The 23,991-nt window shown below is 38.1% G+C and overlaps 1 protein-coding gene across 3 annotated transcripts in view; it reads left to right on the forward strand.

Annotated features, from left to right (window-relative positions):
• LOC126816703 (echinoderm microtubule-associated protein-like 2) overlaps positions 1-23,674 on the forward strand; it is an 89,318-nt gene extending 65,644 nt beyond the window's left edge. For all 3 annotated transcript variants that reach the window (XM_050543445.2, XM_050543444.2, XM_050543446.2), the window contains 9 exons: positions 5,477-5,629; positions 5,999-6,139; positions 6,437-6,507; positions 6,716-6,816; positions 7,315-7,421; positions 8,020-8,119; positions 15,212-15,304; positions 19,597-19,730; positions 21,210-23,674. In XM_050543445.2, coding sequence (XP_050399402.1) covers positions 5,477-5,629; positions 5,999-6,139; positions 6,437-6,507; positions 6,716-6,816; positions 7,315-7,421; positions 8,020-8,119; positions 15,212-15,304; positions 19,597-19,730; positions 21,210-21,344 — 1,035 coding nt within the window. In that variant the 3' untranslated portion in view covers positions 21,345-23,674. The remainder of the gene's footprint in view (positions 1-5,476; positions 5,630-5,998; positions 6,140-6,436; positions 6,508-6,715; positions 6,817-7,314; positions 7,422-8,019; positions 8,120-15,211; positions 15,305-19,596; positions 19,731-21,209) is intronic.
• The last annotated feature ends 317 nt before the right edge of the window (positions 23,675-23,991 follow it).

Here is a 23,991-nt window from a genome sequence, read left to right on the forward strand (position 1 = left end):
GCACGGAAGATCGATACGCCATCATCACCTGTGGAAGGTAAGTATCCCAAGTCTTCTGTTCTTTCTCACAATACATTGTTAACATCTGTTGTAGCGTTCTGTTAAATCTTTCGACATTGCCATTTGATTGTGGCCTGAAGCTGGTGGTCCTAGTCTTATGGAGTTTGGGTTCGAAGTTAGAGCCCTGATCTGTATGGATCTGCAGTGGAGTACCATACCTACTAATAAATTCATTGACCAGTGCATTTGCTGCAGTTTGTGACTCCTGGTTTGGGATAGCTATTGCTTCTGTCCATTTGGTAAAACAGTCACATATAACAAGTATATAACGATTTCCCGATGCTGTCAGTGGTAACGGCCCAAGAATATCCATCGCCACCCGTTCAATTGGTTCTCCTACTGTGTATTGTCCAAGTGGAGCTTTAAGCGGTACTTTGGACTGTTTCCGAGCTGTGCATTTGTCGCACTCACCACAGTATACATCGATTTCATCTTTCATTCTAGGCCAGTAAAGGGATTTATAACTTTTCGCGAGCGTTTTATCTCTCCCCATATGTCCTCCTGTGGGTATCTCATAGTAATACCGGTACAATTAATTGAATGGTGGAAGTAGCATCGTCTTCTATCCAAATTCTGTAAAAAAAAACAACACCACTATGTATCTGTAGTCGATCCCAATGTCTCCATAGCGTTTTGAGTACCGACGATTCGGAAGAAATCGAATTCCAGTCTGGTCTTACCCCATCTTCAAATGCTACTAGAATAGGCCCTATTTGGGTGTCAATAAGTTGTTTCTGTCGTACCTCTTCTAGCGTCCAGCCATCAAGAACGATCACGTTTCCGATTGGAGAGTGGGTCTTACTGTGCGTTATTGCTCTCGTGGCTCCGGTAGGTGATATTCCACATTTATCACACTGATCATCATCGTCCGAGGATTCATACTCATCTCTATCTTGTCGGGAACACATTTTGCATGGATATCTCGAAATAGCGTCCGCATTATCATGCTTCCGACCTGGTCTATGGTTGACAGTAAAGTTATACGTCCCGAGCTCCTCCAACCACCTAGCAACTTGTCCTGTAGGCTTCTTTAGGTTGCGCATCCAGCTTACAGCAGCGTTGTCAGTTCTTAGTAATATTTTTTGGTCATACAGGTAAGTATGGAAGTGCTTTAATGCTGTTATCACGGCCAATATTTCTTTTCGGGTTATGCAGTAATTTCTGTCATGACGGTTCATGGACTTACTCATGTACGCTACGACTTTCTCCACCCCGTTATGCTCTTGTGAGAGAACAGATCCGACAGCCTTATCACTGGCATCAGTATCGAGGATAACTTTCTGTCCTGGTATTGGGTACGAGAGAATTGGTGACGAAATGAGAGCTACTTTTAATTTACCAAAGGCATCGGTACAAAGGCATCAGTTGTCCATTCGTATTTCTTACCTTTTTCAACTAGCTTGTGAAGAGGTCGCGCTATATCGGCAAATCCCAACACAAATTTCCTGTAGTAGGAGCACAACCCAAAGAAGCTCCTAACCTGTTTAACATTCTTGGGTATTGGCCAATCACGAATTGTCTCTATTTTCTCTGGATCCGTCTCCACCCCGACGTCCGAAACGATGTGCCCAAGAATCGGGCTTTTTTTTGAAAGAAAAGACATTTGGACGGACGCAGTTTTAGGTCATTTTCCAAGAGTCTTTGGAATACGTGTTCTAGCCCTTCGAGAGATTCTTGGGTCGTTAAGGTTCCAACGATTATATCGTCCATAAACAGTAGACATTCAACCCATCGAAGTCCACATAAAATATCTTCTATCAGTCGTTGGAAAGTTGCTGTTAGCCAAAGCCAAAGCATCTAGACAATCATCTGTTCGTGGTAGAGGATACGCGTCTTTCACCGTGATGTCATTAAGTCGGCGATAGTCTACACAGAACCGCATGCCCCCACCCTTTTTTCTCACCAGAACGACGGGGGACGCCCAGGCACTCTTTGAAGGTTCGATAATACCTCTATCCATCATCTTCTTTATTTCCTCTTTTTCGACTTCTCTTTTTCCGAACGTGGGGGTTGCTTGATCGGACACATTACTCCCGTATTTATCTTATGTGCCACCCTTTTCGTTCTCCCAAGGTCAGCAGATGAAGTTGCAAAGACATTCTGGTACTTTACGAGCAACCGCGCAAACTGTTCTCCTTCGCCCGCAGTTAGGTGTGTTGAACTTTTCTCCCACAGATCTGTAACATGTGGTGGTAACTGCGAAGAGACTGCGGTTGATGTAGCTACATCTACGACGACTGCTCCAGCACACCTTCCTGTAGTGGTCTCTGGTTCGATATACACAGATTCCAACGTCGCTACTTTCATATTGGAATGGAGAGTAATATCATCTTCACCATAATTGAAAATGGTTATCCTCTGAACTGCACGATCGGTATCTATTATAGACCCCGGAACAAAGAATCCCTCGGGTAGTTTTCCATTTTGGCTTATTTTCGTCTCAACTAAGGAAACACAGTTGCCAGGTATCACCGTTGTCGATCGAATCTCTACTCGGCATATGCCCCCCGCCTCACCGGCTACCCAAAATTGTATAGGCGGTCCTACAGCCGAATACAATCGTAAGTGTTTGTAGTCGATGTTACTAACGTGTTTTAACAGGAAATCTTGTCCCAATATACCCTCCGGCATTATACGAGCTACGACTACTGGGTGTAGGTAGGAAGCATTATCAATATACATCTCAACAGTTGTTTGGCCTCTCATATTCCATGCAATGAAATTTAAGCTCGGCTGGAACTGCTTTATATAATTGGTTCAGGGCGATTGCCTCTTGAGCTTTATTATCCAATCCTGCGTATGCTCTTTTGGTCATCTGTCTCGGCAAAATTGGCAATTGACTATTGCGGTCGTCTTTGTCTGGTTTATAAACGGGACAACCAGAGGCTCTGTTGCCGGTTACTCCCGAAGCGTTGGTTCATGTGCTTAAGCAGCGATGAAAAGGGTTGCCTTTCTGAAGGCCCAAGGCCCATATAGAAGCTTCTCGCATTACCTCTTAGACTGGTGGCAAGTACTAACAGCTGTTGTTCGGCTGGCCATCCGCCTAGCTGGGCACAGCTTTCGAAATGTGAATAGTACTCATCCCAGTCTGCTGTTCCATCATAAAAGTCGGGTTTGATAGTTATCGTAATACGTGTGGTATGCGTTCCGGCATGCGTTGGTAGTCTTAGTTGCAACACACTGATACACGGTTCAATGCTTTCTTTGTGTGTTTCATCAATGATAGATTGTTCCATGGACATATCACCTTGGCCTTCCTCAAATATCGCTCGGTCTTTAAAAGATATTTCCGGATCAGGAGAAAATGGAGTGGCCATCCTTAGAAAATAATTATGGTTCTTTTCTGTTCCTTTGGATAAATATCCCACTCCAGCCACCAATTTGTAGCCGCCCTCGGTATGACTTTGAGTTGGCTTTGACTTTAAATAAAAACTGTAAGAGGAAATAAATAATAATAATAATGGATTTATTATCTTTACGAACGTTATTCTATATTTACAGCAATAATACAATAATCGTTGGGTGATTTAGACCCTTCCTCGACTTCTACCGGGGAATAATTCGGCTTTTATATATTTAAGGAACGACGTTTAACCTTAATTATTTTCCCGTTGTACGGCGCCCGTTAGTTGACGAAATGGCATTGAGGCTTTACAAATAATCTTAATCGTCTATTTTTTAGTTGGTGGGGGGGGGGGGAAGTTGAAAGGAATACGATAATTTTTACTAAGTTAAAAATTGCATGAAACGACACAAATAAATATAAGAGCAGTGGGGGAGAGTTATGTACTCTTACGGTGCTTACCCTAAGAGCGTCAACGACAGAATGCCATTTCTAACGAGTTCACCGCTTTATATAGACTTTGCCAAAGTATCACGACCAATGACATTACGGTATTCCCGCGGCCTCTTTCAACCCCATGCAACCCATGCCTAGAAAGGATCTACTTTCATAATTACAAATGTACAATTTAATAAAACAAAAGCAATATTTCGAAAGGCAGTTTGGTTTATAACTGCCTAAAAACATATTATTTATCATTCAGGGCCAATATTCAGCAATGGGCCCTCGTAATTAATTAATTATAGCCATCCCACCCAATGCAACCGTTCGCAACCCGTTGCTAATCTGTTGCCATCGCCGATGCAACCTTTCAAGGTGTATGCTACGCTTGAAATATTCAATTACAATTATAAAGAGGAGGGATAACATTTGGGCACAGCAGATTATTTGGAGTTTAGTCCTACAGGAATAATGTACACAAAATTAGTCAGTATGGCCATGAAAACATGCTTAATAGTCCGAACTAAGAGTTTATTTATCAGCAAAACCCCCGTCAACACGGCGTGGTAATCTAGACGTCATCTCCCCGCTCCATGTATCGTTGTCGTGCTTCATAGTACTAGGCTATCAACGCTGCATCTTCAAATGTCATTTTATGTCCGGGACAATCAAGTACCTCCCCCATTAGTAGTTGCGATGTTTATTTCCATGTTCGTCATAAATAGGACTAGGACAAAGTGCGAGTGGCAGGACCGAAGCAAGTGACTATTATGATCAAACAACAGGTTTCTGGTCTACCATAGTCTACAACTAATCGAACATGGCCGCTCGTTAGCGAGTATGAAACACGGGCATTATGAAGTAATTCTTGAACTCCTATAAATGGGTGGCGATCACTAGACGGAGGCTAAATTCGGGTAAGGTGTTATAATCTTTAATGGTTACACGCTGATTCGATTATCATACTTGTTCCAACGGTAAGGTTAAAAGAAAAGATGTCACTCGGGTTGGTCCTACCACTCCAGTCAATGAAACTTTGTACTAGGCCTATTCCGTCCAACACATTAGCGTCGGCGCTACACTCTACACCCACGGCACGATGGTTAGATCTACTAGTTGTATGGACATGATAACACAGGGCACTTTTGTTTCATTCAAAGTAATCACAAAAAAAAAGGTTTGTGATTCCCTCACATGAACGTACCCGGTCTGACGTTTATAGAAAGAGGTCAACAATCTAAAAATAGAACAACAACACAACACAGGCTTTATGTAGAGTAGATGTTATTTACTAGGCCTACGGTATAAATATAAATAGATATAAATAGCCACATGGCTATTACAATATGACAGAATGAGTGCGATCAGTGAAAATATAATAGCTTTGAGACGTGATGCATTGCTATATAGTAACAAATTTGTTGTTGAAAGTTATAATCAAGTTATAACTGTATTTAAACTTCAATATCATGTTATGTAAGGCGGTGTCTTAATAAATTGTAAATGAGTGTGATTAAACATTTGCTGCCATGTTTTTCTCAAAAAGCTTGGATACTTTACATAACGATGTTTTTCATTTCTCTGTATAAAAACACCGCCCAAATTAGTGTCTGATTTATATGTTTATTATAGGTTGCAAAAACTGAAGGTGGTATTAGAATGATTCAAATTATTGATAAAACGCTATTGATTGGAACGACAATGAATTCAATGTTGGCATCTACAATCTCTATAAATGGATCTCCCTTAGAGAATTCTGAACTCGATCCTCTTCCAATAACACAGGTAAAATAAATACTTTGGAAATAATATTAATAATAGAAAATCAATAAAAATACGGTTTTATCTAAATATCACTACAGAACTTTATTACTTTATAATACACGATTGACTTCTTCTCAATCATTTGCCATTTATTTATATTATTGATAAACTTACCATTGTAAAAAATTCCGGTTCTAACAAGTAATTGATATGAACTGATAATTATTCCGAATGGTACCACATTTGAATCTTTGTAATATAGACAATTTTAAGTTATTTGTATTGTATATTGCGTTCAGTAAATACCCTTTAAAGGACAATAATCATAGTACACTGTCAAAACGCACTGAATAGCTCTAAAATATTTATTGTCCTTTTCTACTCTTTCAGGGTCACTTTGACGATTTAAGAGGTCTCTGTGAAATACAGCGTTCGTTCATGGGAGCTAATTTCCTGACAACTGGCACTGATGGAATCATTTGTAAATTTAATGCGTTTACACACGAACCTGCCTGGAAACTTGTTATGAAGGTTAATTATGACACATACTGAGAAAAACTCTTACCCTTGCGTTGCACACCTAACCATAGAAGTGACCATATTATGTTAGTCTCAAAGTATTATGTATTGTGTTGACGAGACGTTAAATCCTACCCATTCCACTTCATTCAATTTACATTTTATTATATTTAAAATAAGACAATGATAACATCAGATGGATACGTAATATGTAAAGTAAGATTTATTGTGTAACATTACATGTTACTGTATTTACAGGGTTCTATTCCGTCTTCCGTTAAACACCATTGCATTTAATTTCATTTACAGGGTTCTACATTTCTATGTGCTGATTGTAGTACTAATGGTAAATTATTATGCCTGGGAACAATGGAAGGATAGTAAGTAGTATTACTATATCTGTATCTATATACTCGGACTCAGTCGCCACCATAAAATTTATTCTTATCAAAATAAGCATGAGTTGCTGTGGGCATTTTTTTTGCACAATACAGCCACCTCAGCCTCACATTATCTGTATTGCACATTCTAAGCCAACAAGAAATACGACTAGATTGTAAAATCACTAATCGATGATGTTATTTTCAGTTTAATGATAATGGAGATTAATTCAGAAACATTTACTGTTACTGAATTATTACATCGTAAAATAGCTAAAGATAGATTGGATTGTATCGCCTTCTCCCCTGGTAATTACTGCTTTATTATATAATGTTTCCAATAAACACATACTTTATTTAATTATTTACCTTTCTATCAGTAAATGTTTCTATTCTTTTCCCTGTGTACAGTCATTTATATTCACAAACAATACAATATGGGTTATTTATTCGCTACACCTAAACTTACCGAGTAAATTTTTTTTTCAAATTATTTAAAACTCGATTGAATGGAATATCATCAGTTCGATTGTAACCTTGTCGTTCGAACCAAAACTGTTCATTTATTTTGGACAAGGCTGCCATTTTCAAAGATATAAATCTTCGTATAAAATGTTCGATTCCTATAAAAGTACTAAACCGACTAGTACGTGATCGAATGAAGATTAATTGTCGCCAAAAAAAATACCTGTCGAACCAGTATGCCGGAATTGTCGTGTATAATAAAAAAAAATGTATTTTCCCTCGAATTGCAGTGGCCCCGACTTCGGTTCTGTTATAGTTTTATATAATACCAATATTTTTCAGATCACAATTGTGTAGCTGTTGGAGGATTTGAAAAGTCTATAACAATTTTTGCCTGCATGGAAAAAGAAGATGGAACACAATCATGGCAATGTGTTGGGAAATGTTGGGTGAGCATATTTTCATATATTTTAATTACAATATACACCTCTATATCACCCGATTAGATTTTATTACATACTTCGAGAAGGTATTTGTTGAGTAATAAAACCTTCTAGTAGTTTATCGAGGGCTGGCCGTCCTTACCGCACGGTACAAATAAAACCTTCTAGTAGTTTATCGAGGTTCAGGTGCTTCCGGAGTCCAAAATGGCCGCTTTATATAAATGAGAATTTTGGGATAACTAACCCGAACCCTAACCCTTTTTAAAAGACTGAACTTGGGTCTAATTTAGTTTTTACTTCTCTTAAAAGGGTTAGGGTTAGGGTCCGGGTTAGTATTCCCCTTAATACTCATTTGTATAAAGCGGCCATTTTGGTATGAGTTCTGGCTTGTTCTGGAATTTGTTGCTTCTAGTGGTGATAATATTTGTACCGTGCGGTAAGGACGACTAGCCCTCGATAAACTACTAGAAGGTTTTATTACTCAACAAATACCTTCTCGAAGTATGTAATAAAATCTAATCGGGTGTCTATATACACCTGTAATATGAATGTATCGTCATTATTCTATAATATTGTTATTGTAAAAATCTGTGTATATTTTCAGGGTCATAAAGGTTATATTACTGCCGTTGATTGGGCTGCTGAGAAAATTGGTGATGTTTACTTTTTACGGTCTAGTTCTTCTTATCCAGAACAAATGTATTGTAAGTTTAAATTATACCCCTATCTGGGCTAACAGAAAAAAAAACCCACCTGCCCCGATATTTTCCGCTTAGTGACGTCATGATATAGTCAGATTATCGATATGACGCCCCATGCTTGGTTATCTATCTATAGAATATATAATGTGAAGATAACCTCTTTAAGTTCCCATATCACATGACATAAAACATTTTTATACACCAACATGTTAAAGCAGCGGTATATTGTTGTCCCCCGCCTTTCGAAGAAAGCAGGGGACTATTATTACCCCCGCCTTTCGAAGAAAGCAGGGGACTATTAAAATCTGTCTGTCTGTCTGTCTGTCCGTCCGTCCGTCACACTTTTTGGGACACAATACCTCTCCTTCTAATTGACCTAAAATGTTCAAACTTGGTGTAGGTGTTTATTAGGTCAATGCCTTGATGGAGTTGGAAGATGAGAAATTTCTGCTTAGGGTAAGCAGATATAAGCAATTTGATTGGTTGATGCTTTGGGACACGATAACTTGATGAACCTTGGTGTATAGTTTCATTACATCAATACCATGACTAAGTTCGATAATGAGCATTTTCTGCTCAGGGTAAGCAGAGCGATAAGCAATTTGATTGGCCGAGACTTTTGAACACAATAACTCTCCTTCTAATTGAGCTAAAATGTTTAAACTTTGTGTAGGTGTTTATTAGGCCAATGCCTTGATGGAGTATGAAGATGAGTATTTTCTGCTTAGAGTAAGTAGAGATAAGCAATTTTATTGGTTGATGCTTTGGGACACGATAACTTTAGTTCCAATTAAGTGAGAGTGATGAAACTTGGTGTATAGTTTCATTACATCAATACCTTGACTAAGTTCGATATTGAGCATTTTCTTCTCAGGGTACGCAGAGCGATAAGCGATTTGATTGGCCAAGACTTTGGAACACAATAACTCTCCTTCTAATTGAGCTAGAATGTTCAAACTTGGTGTTGATGTTTATGAGGTCAATGCCTTGAAAGAGTGAGAAGATGAGCATTTTCTGACTTGGGACACGATAACTTTAGTTCTAATTAAGTGAGAGTGATGAAACTTGGTGTATAGTTTCATTACATCAATACCTTGACTAAGTTCGATGATGAGAATTGTCTGCTTAGGCTAAGGAGCAATGAGCATTTTGATTGGTCCAGACTTTGGAACATAACAACTCTGCTTCTAATTCAGGTAGAATGCTTAAACTTGATGTAGATGTTCGTCTTGACTGAGTTCAATGGTTAACATATCGAGCTAAAGCTAAGCAGAGATAAGCAATTTCCTTGGTCGATGCTTTGGGACAAGATAACTTTGATTCTATCTGATAGAGAGTCATGAAACTTAATGTATAGTTGATAATCAGTTTGAATGCTCGATACTTTTGACAAAAATAGATGTGCGATTAATTAATACGTGTCATCTATTCATTTGAGGATTTCGGCGGGGGACATCAGCCTCACCGTTAGCTTGTTTATTCTGACATTACGTGAGTTACTTTTTGCATTTATGGGTAATGTCATAGTTCAAAGCTGATCACACATGGTTTTCACACTGATTTGATTGGCCAGACTTTGGAACATAACAACTCTGCTTCTAATTCAGGTAGAATGTTTAAACTTGGTGTAGATGTTCGTCTTGACTGAGTTCAATGGTTAACATATCGAGCTAAAGCTAAGCAGAGATAAGCAATTTCCTTGGTCGATGCTTTGGGACAAGATAACTTTGATTCTATCTGATAGAGAGAGGTGAAACTTAATGTATAGTTGATAATCAGTTTGAATGCTCGATACTTTTGAAAAAAAATAGATGTGCGATTAATTAATACGTGTCATCTATTCATTTGAGGATTTCGGCGGGGGACATCAGCCTCACCGTTGGCTTGTTTATTCTGACATGACGTGAGTTACTTTTTGCATTTATGGGTAATGTCACAGTTCAAAGCTGATCACACATGGTTTTCACACTGATTTCAACACTGGTTTAATAACATTTTAACATTTTAAAGTACTTTTCGTCCGCCTTGGGACTATTCATAAATAACGTCATTGTATAACGATGAACAGTATAGTGTATTTATACATATTTACATAGTAACACTGTGGTTTTAATTGGCTATGGTTACCATTGTCTATGGTTACATAGTATACCGGTAACTAATAGGAAACATGTACACACGTGTGTTAATATAGGTACAATTTAGAAACAATAAGTGGAAGATATTTAATAATTAATGGAGTTAATGGCCAATTGTTACTTATTGACTATTAAGTCCAGGAACGTATTTTTTAATAAAATGGTTTTCCATTAATTTCCCTTTCGTGATGTCATTGGCTTTCTTTTTATAAAAACGGGGAAATTTGGAATTCTACTTGCGTACTCTATCCCGTAGATGTGTGCCCGTCTCCCCGATGTAGAAATGTTGACACCAATTGCAAAGTCAAGACATATATGAGATTTTTTGTGTCGCAATTCATATTGTCGTTGACACTAAAAGTAAAGTTAGAAGAGTAAACTGTGCCCGAGATTTTTTTAGAGAGCGCGCCGCACCGCGCGGCTCCGGGAGGGTGCATCATCAGGGTGGGACGGGGGTGGAATTGTCCAGTCACGTGACGAATATAGATCTTCCGTTCCTCAACCCATATTATTTCCACAGTCATTGTCATTAATCACAAATTACGGGATGATATACGAAAATGCAGGTTTACTTTGAAATAGTGAAAATGATACTTTTCCATCTACAATCTTCAGATCAAAGGATGCAAGTTCTTACACAGTGCAGCATAATTTGTGCAACAGAAGACATCTCGAATATCGATTGTCGGAAAAAACATTTTCTCGGGGATATTTTTTTTCCGAATACGCATTCGGTGTAAGTCTTCAGCCACCAGGAAGTAGTTAACATAGTAATGTTTTATTACGATAGTAGTACATAAAACAAATTGGTTGCCTGAGGTTCTCGGGGGGAAAGTAGCCTCATCGGCTAGAGTCCTCTATTTCACAAACAAAAACAACAATTGCTTCCTTGAAAATTTATCGATCAACCCTTTTCACAGACGTCCAGCTTACCACTTCCCGTCAATGCAGTAAGATAGAATATGTAGTTTTCTCATGGACAATTGGGCGAAAGTTGGGGTTTTCTCAAGGAAAACTGGTCAACGAGTTGGGGAAAAAAGCTCGAAAAGTAATCCAGAAAAAAATCCTGTGTGCGGCCCTCGGAATATGATGGAATATGTTGAATATTATTATGGTTCAAGTGATTATATTTGACCCTGGAATGAAAGTAAGCTCAGAAACAAGTAGATTTTTAGCCCTTCCAACGAGATGGATAGCTCTTGGAAAGGATAGACACTTTTCAGATTACAGCCTGTCCGAGAATTGCGTGGCATCCATTTCGTTTGGTGATTAGGGCACATAGCGGTTAAACCTGGAACTTCAACTCGAACTATTCAGAGATTTATTAACTCGCTGTTGATGATACTTGCTGTTTTATGATGCGATTTTTTGTTACCTAGGGAGGAGTTGGCCTAATCGTGCCTTCCACTAATTCGTACAACCCTGATGCCAGCGTTACTAGTAAGAATCAGGAGACCGGCACAACCGGCATATAACGGGGCCCTCAGATGGCTGTGTTTAATCTACTGAAATACTGAAACACTGAAATCTACTGAAATTTACTGAAAACTAAAATTAAAATACAAAATAAAATATGGTCAATGATGGAGGTAGACTGATTGCGTCTTTTAAAACATTCAAAACATAATAGGCATCAACAAAATTTTGGAGAAAAAAAAATCGGAATTTTTTTTATTTATTTTTTTTTGGGGGGGGGGGGGGGCTATTTGTAAAACGAACATTGTAATGACCTTGACCTTTCTTCATCGGCGCTCACTTGGTCCAAAACCGCACACAGAGGACCAGGCTCCGGGTTACCTATTTAGGGTGTTTTCCGGTATTTAGGATGTCTTCTGGTATTTAGTGTTTTTCCGGTGTTTTCCGGTATTCAGTATAAAATGGTGTTTTCCGGTTGTTTTCCGGTGTTTTCCGGTTGTTTTCCGGTATATAGTATGGCCCCTGTTTCTTTAGAATACATATCCGTTATAAGGTGTTCTCCCCTTCGTTTCACTATAACGTCCAAGAATGCGATTTGCAGATCGTTCGTTTCAATTGTGAATTTGATATTCAGATCTAAATTATTCATTATTTGTTGCAAATCGGCAACGTTGCCAGTTCGTTCATTCCAAATACCGAATATATCGTCTAGGAATCGCTTCAACGGATTTTTTAAATATAATCTGTAATCCACGCCATGTTCTATTTCTACAATTGAGTATAATTTTTCCTCAAGAAATCCCATTGTTCAATTACTTAATTGTCGTGCCACCTTGGTACCCATCGCTATACCAAGAACCTGTTTGTAATTTGTTTCGCCAAATGTAAAAGTGTTGTTAGTCAGTATGATTCGTATAGCTTTGAGGATGAAGTTGTTTAAAATTCTCTCATGACTGCATTCAGGATGTTTATCCAACCAATATTCTATGGCTTGAAGGCATAGGTCATGGGAAATGTTGCCATACATATTACAAACATCCATAGTTACGAAAACGTCGCCATCGTTTAGATTTTGGGGCAATCTGTTAACAAAATCTATGTCATCCCGAATAACAGATTTTACATTTTGGCACGTACGGCTTAAGTAAGATATCAATAAGATTTGAAAAGGTTTAGCAATCAAAATATAACTACGCTACACTAAATGGGGCCATATATTTACATTATTTACACAGCACGTGTTTTCTTTAATCATCCTCTGTCACATTGTTATGATAAATGGTTCCGTGTCGTCTCTGAGTAGTTCGAATGTATGATGTAGGGAAACATAGTAAAATAAGACATTGTATTTGTGAGAGCCAGTGGTAATATGAAACATCCGTTTAGGGAGAGAGAGAGAGAGAAATGGGGTTTAACGTCCACTCGACACAAACTAGGTCATTTCGGGACTAACATATGGTTTAATTTTATTTACATAATTCGCTTCCGCGTAGGGGTCTTTAGCAGTGGGAGGAAACCGGAGGACCCGGAGAAAAGCCACGAGGTTGGACAGGCGACCCTACTCCTTGCCACGTACAACCGGGGATTCGAAACCACGCCAGTCGACTCAATGACAGACTTTATGATACAGCGCGCGCACGCTAACCATTCAGCCATCCAACCCCCCCCCCCCCATCCGTTTAGGACAGCATGTGTGTACAAATGACGATAAATAACAACATGGCAAATGTAAACGTTTACAAACAAAACAAATGATTTTATAATGTAGACTATATTTACTACCGTTGCCAGTAACAAGGCGGGGATCACATGGGTAAGACGCTGGCTCGCTAGCCTGGAGATCGGGTGTTCGATCCCTGCATTGGCCGAGAAAGTTCATCCAGATTTTCCGTGTATATATTGGAATGCACGTAAAAGATCCCCTGGCAGTCGGAATTCGATATAAGAGTAGGCGATAGTGCCGCTGCCCGGGCAAAATTTCCCTCATAGCACACTGTATGGTGTATGCCCGTCTTCATTAGTCCAGCATAGGAGCAGAACAGTAGGACGTTAAACCCCATTTCATTTCATTTCTATTAGTAGGGCAGCATTGGTCTGAAAGGGGGGTCGTCTGGCTGGAAAACACGGATGAATTCGGCATTTTGATGTTTAATAGACTCCTTGATCATCATGGATTTATGAAGACCATAAAACTGACTTGTTTTGTACTCGAATTTTCGGAGATAAGCCTGTTCTTTGTTCGTCATTTCGTTAAGCCATTTATTAATCCCATTGTTCTTTTATCATGGTTCGAATCTATGGTTGTATACACCCGTTTGTCTTCAAGTATTTTAAGGACGTTTTTCTCATAATATTCCACACCCATGATAACAAAGGTACCCCCTTTATCGCTTTCTTTAATAACGATCGTATCGTTAGATTTTAAAGAATTCATAGCGCACTTTTCCTCCTTCGACACATTTGATTTTGCGTTGCGGTTTATAGGGAGTGACAACTTGGTTAAATAGTCGATGAAATTGTCCAGCGTCACGTCCTTAACCCTCCTGGGGTTAAAGTGACTTTTGTTCCTCACAATATCCTCCGGCGCAATATCCCTATCACCGAAAAATTCCTTATTAGTCGTAATTTCCTACAGAAGGCGTTGATATCACACTCTAATTCCTGTATATTATCTTTAGGCGTACGTGTGAACTTTAGTCCTTTCTGTAGTATGTTTATCTCGTAATGCTTTAGAACTACGGATGATACATTTATGATTTATGGGTGTACTGGTTCAGGGAATTGGATATTGTGTGGACGTTCCTTGAGTGACGCTTACCCTTTTTCTTGTATTGGGGCGGTGGTGGCTGGGGCTGGGATAGTGGTCGGTCTGGTTGTGATTGGCCTCTCTGAAAAAACTGCCTCCGGGCTTGAGAGGTTTGTTTGGTCCTCCGTTGTTATACCGCTGGTTGTTATTGGGCACGCTTGTCAATTTTCTCCTAGTTTGACTGTGTGCATTCTGATTTTAATTGCCATTGCTTCTTTGTGCCCTCTTAATGCTTTTTTCTCCCAGCTTGGTTGCGCACATTCGGGTTATTATTGTCATTGTTTTGTGTGTTCCGTGTTTCGTCATTGGTTTTTGCTATATATATATATATATATATATATATATATATCAATACGGGGTTCTTTTTTCCATGGGTCGAATGTCATAATACCAAAATATACAACACAAACCATATGATTTATGGTATATTTTTATTTCAATGATACGCAAAGTACGTGGAAACCGGATTACCCGAAGAAAACCCACAATGTTGAGTAGAGAAGACCCGACTATTACCGAAATGAAATGAAATGGGGTTTAACGTCCTACTGTTTTGCTTATCCGACTCCTACCCTATATCCCATGATTTGCATAGATAGCAAAACATATGATATAAAAGAGCGCGCGTTGGAATTTTGATACTTGAAATAGTGACAACAGAATAGACGACTTAGCTGCCGGTGGTCGTGTGTTTATTATCTGACAACCTTTCTTTGTATGTATTGTTGTTTTTAGGGAATACTTCTACATGTGAGAAGGTAGACTATAAAGATGTTAGTGACGTAGCATGGAAATCACAACAGTGTACTTTGGACTATAATCTTATTGGTAAGATTAAAACTGTTCCTGGGAATTCCTGGAAATTATCTTGTGTTATCTGCTATTGATATCCTGTGGTTAGATAGGGACTACATAAAATATGTGGGAAATTGTCCTGGGGCCGGCTTCTCAAAGCTCCGTTAATTCATAACGACTCGTTAACAAAGAGTTAACGGATCGTTATCTTTAACGATGTTATCTGTAAGTATGTTGCTGAAAGCCCCGTTAAGTTTAACAATTTTTAACTTGTCGTTATATTTAACGAAGGAGTTGGGCTACGTTATAGGTTTTAGGATTGCATTAATCGGCTGTCAGTCGAAGTATACCCTTAGCAAAACGTCCTATAGATTACCAGTGTAGTTTTCTAGAGAATTCGATAGAACATTCTATAGTATTCAACAGAATTTGGGGGCCTGTACAGTTTCTGTAGTGCAAATCATATAATTTTTTTTACAGATGTATGCTAATCGGTATAGGAAAATACTATAGTATTCTATAGATTTGTTTATAGTGTTTCCTGTAGGAAATGCTACAGTTATCTATTGTCTTTAATCACGTTTTGTGAACAGACTGCACAGTTATGCCACCTTCTTCAGTTTCTTGTTAATACAACTTCTGTGAATTCGAAGTTGTAATACATTTACATTGAATTTAAAAATTTTAAATTCAGCCATTGACCAAACAGTCTTCTCATGGATTAACTTTAAACACACTGCCAACATTTTCGGTAACATTTTTGGAAACATCTCAGCAACACACCTGGGCAACAAAAATTTTGCCCTGAATGCACACGGCAACAGTTCAACAACATGTTGGGAAACTTAACAACCATTCCTTGCTGGTATCTGCCATTTTGTCTACACCACTTTTGACTCCAGGTAGAAATGTGATTTATGGCCCATTTCTATGGAAGTCTATAACTACCATTCATAATTTCTACTTTTCGCCTCTGCAGAACGCGAAAGTCGAAAAGTCGAAAAGTAGAAGTTACGACAAAATGTGAGGCGACAAGACGGTATACAAGCCAAAATGCAAGTCGAAAATAGGAAATTAAGAAATAACACACAGCGATAATAGCGCCCCTCGTATTTTTCCTAATTTCTTATTTTCGACTTGCATTTTGGCTTGTATACCGTCTTATCGACTTAGTCATATTTTTGTATTTATTGATGTCAGTAAGAAGGCGCCAACACGCTATACAAGCCAAAATCAACTCGAAAATAGGAAATTAAGAAATAACACAACGCGATAATAGCGCCCCTCGTTTTTTCCTAATTTCTTATTTTCGACTTGCATTTTGGCTTGTATACCGTCTTGTCGACTTTCGACTTAGTCATATTTTTGTATTTATTAATGTCAGTAAGAAGGCGCCAACACGCATGCCAAGCCAAAATGCAACTCGAAAATAGGAAATTAGGAAATTAACACACTGCGCTATTAGCGACCTATGATCTGTCGTACTGTCGACTTTTCGACTTTAGCCTCGGAAGTTGTTGTAGTCTCAATTTTTCAGGTCGCATTTGAATACGTGCAACCAGGGCTCACACTGTATTTCATTCTTTTCCGTCAAAATGGATAATAATTTTTATATAAAAAAATGTTCATATTTTTTTCCGCCAACTGGGATATTTTATTTGCCAAAAATTCTGATACAACAATTTAATTTATTATATAGGCCTATTATAAAACAAATTTCCCGTACCGGTATATACAATATACAACAAGTTACTAAATCCGTCTTACGTGGGGATTGGGTGGTCTAGTGGTTTAACACGTGCGCGTGAAGTCGCAAGGTCTGACATTGATTCAGGTGGCGTGGTTTCGATTCCCCGCTTAAACATGACAAGTGAGTAGGGTCGCTTGTCCAACCTTGTGGGTTTTCTCCGGATACCCCAGGTTCTATCCACTGCTAAAGACCCCTTCGTGAAAACGAATTACTGCAATGATTTAGTTTGCAACGAGTGGATGTTAAGCCAGCCCGGAGGTCGGGTGTTCGATCCCTTCATTGGCCGAGAAAGTTCATCCATATTTTCCGGCGGGTTCCCCCTTGTCAGTGATGCAGGACGGGAGGTGGGGGGCTGACAAGGACAACTGTCTAGTTGTTCGGATGGTACAACAAAACTAGGTCCCGTGTACACATTGGCGTGCACGTAAAAGATCTCTTGACAGTTTGGATTCGATATAAGAGTAGGCCGTATTGCCGCTGTCCGGACAAAATTTCCCTTATAGCACTCTGTATGGCGTATGCCGTCTTCATTAGCCCAGTTCGGAGCAGAACAGTAGGACGTTAAACCCAAATTTCATTTAATTTCTCTTTCTCTCTCTCTCATCGCCAATTTTTAAAACAAAATTACACCATGTTAGTCAATGAATAATTCTTAGTTTGTGTCGAGTGGACGTTACCCCCCCCCCCCTCTCTCATTAATACATTAGCTCAGTTTTGAGGTGATCCACTAAGATCAGAATTTATTTTTGTTGTCTTGAGTTATTTCAACATCTACTGAACAATATATATTTATAGTCAGCCTCTACACGCCAGTCTCATCCAAGGATTTCCCTTTTTAACGTTTTGCATGTACAATTGGCCTATTCTTAATTGCAGGTACCGCAATGATCAAGAATCTGAATCCTCATAGAAATTTCAATTTTATTTGTAAGACATGCTTACAATCATTTGAGAATTTTGGCGGCGGTACTGAAAAGTCACTATTCGACTCGTTCTTACATTTCTTACCCATGGTGATAATATAATTTGAAATAAAATAATAATATACAATCGGGAAAACATGTATATTTTATATGCGGTATGAAACCACAGTAGGCCTAAATGAAATTCAATTATCAATGCGCGTATTCTAATGTGACCTTGAAAGTAGAGACTACATCAACTTCCGAGGCGAAAAGTCGACAGCACGACAGCAAGCCAAAATCATAGGTCGCTAATATCGCATTCAATACTAGATTTTATCATACAGACTATTTTGTTAACGCAAATTGCATGTATTTAAATGCGACCTGCCAAATTGAGACTACAACAACTTCCGAGGTGAAAGTCGAAAAGTCGACAGTACGACAGATCATAGGTCGCTAATAGCGCAGTGTGTTAATTTCCTAATTTCGAGTTGCATTTTGGCTTGGTATGCGTGTTGGCGCCTTCTTACTGACATCAATAAATACAAAAATATGACTAAGTCGAAAGTCGACAAGACGGTATACAAGCCAAAATACAAGTCGAAAATAAGAAATTAGGAAAAAACGAGGGGCGCTATTATCGCGGTGTGTTATTTCTTAATTTCCTATTTTCGAATTGATTTTGGCTTGTATAGCGTGTTGGCGCCTTCTTACTGACATCAATAAATACAAAAATATGACTAAGTCGAAAGTCGACAAGACGGTATACAAGCCAAAATACAAGTCGAAAATAAGAAATTAGGAAAAAACGAGGGGCGCTATTATCGCTGTGTGTTATTTCTTAATTTCCTGTTTCCGAGTTGATTTTGGCTTGTATAGCGTGTTGTCGCATCACATTTTGTCGTAACTTCTACTTTTCCACATTTCGACTTTCGTGTTTTGAAGAGGCGAAAAGTAGAAATTATGAATGGTAGTTATAGGTTTCGATACATTTCTGATTGGATAATTCTCGGCATCATTAACATCTCGGCAACAAAATTGATCTTGTATTTATTTCGGCAACATTTGGACAACATGTTGCCGAATGTTTCCGAACTGTACACACTATCAACTTGTTCAACAACATCGCACCTGGTCAATATGTTGCTCAACATGTTACCGAAAATGTTGACAGTGTGTACAGAGCTTTAATGAGTCCGATAGTTGACTTTCCAGCAACAGAAATTTAACGGACCGTTAACACACGACATGTGAGCACCCGTTAGAGTTTAACGGATCGTGAAAATAATTGGGTTTTGAACAACTGATCCCTGATTGTTAAATCTTACTTCATATTTAAACCGAACCGGATATTTCATTATCAACGACACCATCAAAAATTGGTAACATTTTGAAATAGAAATTTAACATCTATCCACCTGAACCTAAAGTGATATAAAAGTTAGTAGATGTACTAAAATAGAAATAAAGTTCGAAATTAATTCATTAGTATTGAAAATACGTTAGAAGTGGCGGTAATTGAAAACGGTGTTGCGGTTATTTTTAAATATCTATATTTTATTGCAATTATTGTTATATTGTAAGTATATATGACACATTGATATAATATATATATAAACAAGAAGAATATTTATTATATCAAGTTTACAAATGTATGTATTAAATTGTAGGAATATGGTGTTCAAAACAAGTACAAGAGGTGGCCGTTAATAATGTTTCCGTTAACCCAACCAAAACACTGGTAGCTGTCAGTGATACCCAGGGAAATCTTAGTTTGTTCCGTTATCCTTGTAATAAAGATTCGGTAAGTTGAACCGGTTTCGTTTCTATAATTGGTCGGACCGAACAATTTCGACCCTTCAGACTATTACAATTTAATTCCTACGTTGATTCAGAAGGCAATGAAATGAAATGGGGTTTAACGTCCTACTGTTCTTCTCCGACTGGGCCAATGAAGGCGGACATACGCCATACATCGAATTCCAACTGACAAGGGATCTTTTACGTGCACGCCAATGTATACACGTGCACGTCCCACCGAACGACTGTAGCACCATCTGTCTTTCGTTAGGTGGGGAGAGCGGGCCAGTGATTTCGGTCGCCACATCCTACGTATGTATGACCCATGCATCTTTTCTTACTACATATTTTAGTAGCCTAGAATTTGTCTCTGGTTGTCTTTGCTTCCCCTTCACGTTGTGTATTTACTTCTTACTATCCATCTCAGTTAGTTAAAACGTTTGTCTTACCAGGAATAACAATGCAACAGTTCGTTTTTACATTTTATGTATCATAGCTGCTTACATATGGTACAATGCATAATAGAATAAAGTCATTCTCACAAACCCTATCCAGTCGGACCCTTTTTCCTTCTAGAATCAATCTGCTGTCTAGAAACTCGGATGGTAATCACTCCGGAATCCAATGAAATCTGGCATAAAAGTTTGCCATGATTTCTTTTATAGGACTTATGGACATCACGCACAGACTAGGCTATTCATGACCCTGAACCTTAAACCAAATGATGCAATAGGTTAATTTCCAATCACGTGTAATCTGGTAACATGTTGTTGACACATAGAACCAGCTATATTTTGGTTCTATAACTCTTTTTTATATACCCATGTGTCGCTCATATTTTAGTGCACATTTAGTACAAATAATTAATACAATATAATGCCATCATTAATTATAAGAGCAAACAAAAATTCTAGCAAAAGTCTTACACGACTAGACAGCTGTCCTTGTCAGGCCCTCCGTCCTGCACCACTGACAAGGGGAAATCATACCGGTAAATCCCAAGGAACTTTCTCGGCCAACACCGGGAGCGAACCCGCGACCTCCAGGCTAGCGAGCCAGTGTCTTACTCACTTAGTCACAGTGGCTCCGATTCAGAAGGCCAATGCTTAATTGCAATTATGTGCGTCTGTTTACGACTAACTAAATCGTTCCGTTATTACTATAACTGATATACATCATTCAAACAGGCCACGACTGGCTTTTGGCAAATGTATCGTTTGTCATTAACAGAATAATGCCAGTTGAAATCTCGATGCGACATAATTATATACCAGACCCAGATGCAGATAACTACTCACAAATACTATTTACCATAGTGAGTGTAGCAGTTGTCAATAAACCAGTGATGCTCGTCACCATTACTCCATGTATATGAATTCCCGTATACTTCAGATAATATTAAAAATTTTTTAATGTGTTCGTCAAATGGGGGTAATCACTCACCCAAAATGTCCTCTATAATTATGTGGTTCTTTGATTTCAGGTTTATTGTCATACCTACAAGTCTTTGCTAAATACACAAAAGGTCAGCTTTAGTTCTAATGGTAAACATGTAATAGTGGTTGGCGGTCAAGATTCTTGTGTAACACAATGGACAGTTGTTGGAACGGAAATTTAACATGATAGACACCTTTATACCTAGTCAACGTAAAAATAACCCTTTAAATTTATGCATATAGCTAACTTGTCTTTATCCAATCTATGCATAATTCTACTAGATCAACTGTTTATCGCCCTGATTAATCGAAGAATTCAACATCTTGACTTCAATGTGTTTCTTGTGATGGCTTTATTTATAAACCATGTATTTTGAAGGGTTAAGTTACCGTGATTTACAGGCCAATTCTAAAAAGCATACAAAGAGGGCAAATCCGAAGTGAGTGATGTTACAGTTAACACCTAAATGTATATTAAAATGTTATGAGTATATGCATATTATGTTAGATTGACTAATGTATATTAAAATGTTATGGGGATATGCATAGGCCCCTATTTTGTTACATTGACTAATGTATGTTAAAATGTTATGAGGATATGCATATTATATTAGATTGATTAATGTATATTTAAATGTTATGAGGATATGCATATTATGTTAAACTGACTGATGTATTACAATGTTATGAGAATATACATATTATGTTAAATTGACTAAAGTGTATTAGGATATGCATATTATGTTAAATTGAATAATGTATGTTAGGATGTGAGGATATGCATATTAAGAAAAAAACTACTAATGTATTGTTATCTTGAATAAATCGGTATTTCACATGACGAACCATACTCCTCGTAGTGTTTCGTTAGATTTGACCTAATCCAACTTAGCACTGCTGTAATGGAAGCAAATCTCTGTTCAAAATTATGACTGGTCAATAGTCTGATTAACAACCAATAGCTAACTATGTACTAATATCATTCGGCATTTAACAGAGCTCCAAATCGGACCAAATATATTTACATAACGTTACCTCCTGACTCACAAAATTTATAACGCCCAATTAACCAGTGCTAGGGTGACCGTGCACTCTACATAAAGTTGGTCTCGACACGGCTAAATGTGCACGCTTCAGTTGCGTGTCTCGAACTGATTTCTGACTACCCTGCACTCCCTTTGAGTCGACAAATAGCCATGGCACGTGCAATTCTCTACAAATATATCAACTATTACAGCCGTAAAAAATCTATTGTTGACGATTTTGAATAGCAGTAAAATTTAGCTTCTTGGTTATTACAGCAGCTTTAGAAATTACGTTTGTTTTATTTTTTAAATTGCTTTATCATTAACTGTACCGTTAAGAGCGGAATCTTTTGGTTTAGTACAAATAATATCTCTGAAACACTCGGGTTGGACAGGAACATGATACTAGCAGTAGTTTCATTTTACTTTTACAAGTTTCTTAAAACAATTGTTGAGTTGTCTAAAGTGCTTATTTCTAAATTCAATTTCTTGTTCTAGCTTTCTGTTATGTTTCGTAAAAAAAGTAGTCTTGATTATCCCGACCTGTCAATCAGACGTAGAATGGTCTATAGACTGGTTAAGCGAGACTAATTTCAGAACAAGGGCACGTAACCTATCTTTTACTCAAAAGTGTCTGGATGTTATGGACGACACTTGGAACCAGTTTTCAGTCTATTATTTATAGATGATTAATGGTCATAGCTTATTAAGTACAACATGATCGTTTATTTAGTGACTATAATTGTGTGAAACTGATTTGAGGCTTGGCATATATATAAATATTGTGGCGTAATTGTCGAGATATTTGGAGATATTTATTTATGGTGGGTCACCCTACCTGTGCATAGCAGAATATTACAGAAAAACTAATTGCGTGAAAAACGAGGCTATCAAACGGCTACAAGGTAAACAATACTGTTTGGAGACGAACAAGACTTTCACCGGTTTTACTACCTTAAATCACTGTCCAACGTTTTAGGAAGACCCCAGATTAAACGATGGGCTGTCATGTTGCTGTACTTGGGATAGGTTTGATTGAATAGGAAGAATAGATATACTCCCTCAAAGGCTCACGTATCAGAAGCCAATCCAGCAATGGCCAGAGAGGAATTTCTCGGTTCATTGCTTCGGGAATATGATGGCGAACTGGAGTCAAAAAAAAAAGAAACAGCGCATTCGACATAACTGACTAGACCTCTTTGTCGTTTTCGTTGGATTTCATAATGTTGATTTGTTTTGTGGGTTGACGATGCTACATAGTACCTAATCAATTTGATTACAATTCATAGTGGATAAAGATGTATAATTTGGATATTGTCTAAATAACGATCAGTGGCTTTATAGAGTTGGGAGTAATGTTGCTCAAGTAGTAAATGAAAACATCAATTTATAAGATTGAAGTAACGTCATTCTAGTAAGTCGATATCACCTCCTCGACATGGCTGTTGTTAAAAGATATTTACGTTGTACATGTATCTATAATAAATTATAAAGCATGTGTTCACTTGTTTTTGAATATGAACCCCAAAAAGTTTTAAAAGCTGCACACGTGAGGGAAGTACGGAGAAGAAAGGGATAAATTTCATGGATACGGGAATTTGAAATCGATAAAGTCTTCTTGGCGCATTAGAACCATGGCAGCCCACTTGAAAATGCACACTATCTATGTCGCCAGACAGTGTTGATAATACTCAAAATAATCTCCCCACCATGGAGAACGCTCAACATTGTATTGCCACTTAATACTTCGATCTTGAATAAATGTAGTCACATCGGCATTATTAAAGGTCAAACTATTATCTAA

The sequence above is a fragment of the Patella vulgata genome, chromosome 3 (assembly GCF_932274485.2).
Source record: "Patella vulgata chromosome 3, xgPatVulg1.2, whole genome shotgun sequence".
Classification (NCBI taxonomy): domain Eukaryota; kingdom Metazoa; phylum Mollusca; class Gastropoda; family Patellidae; genus Patella; species Patella vulgata.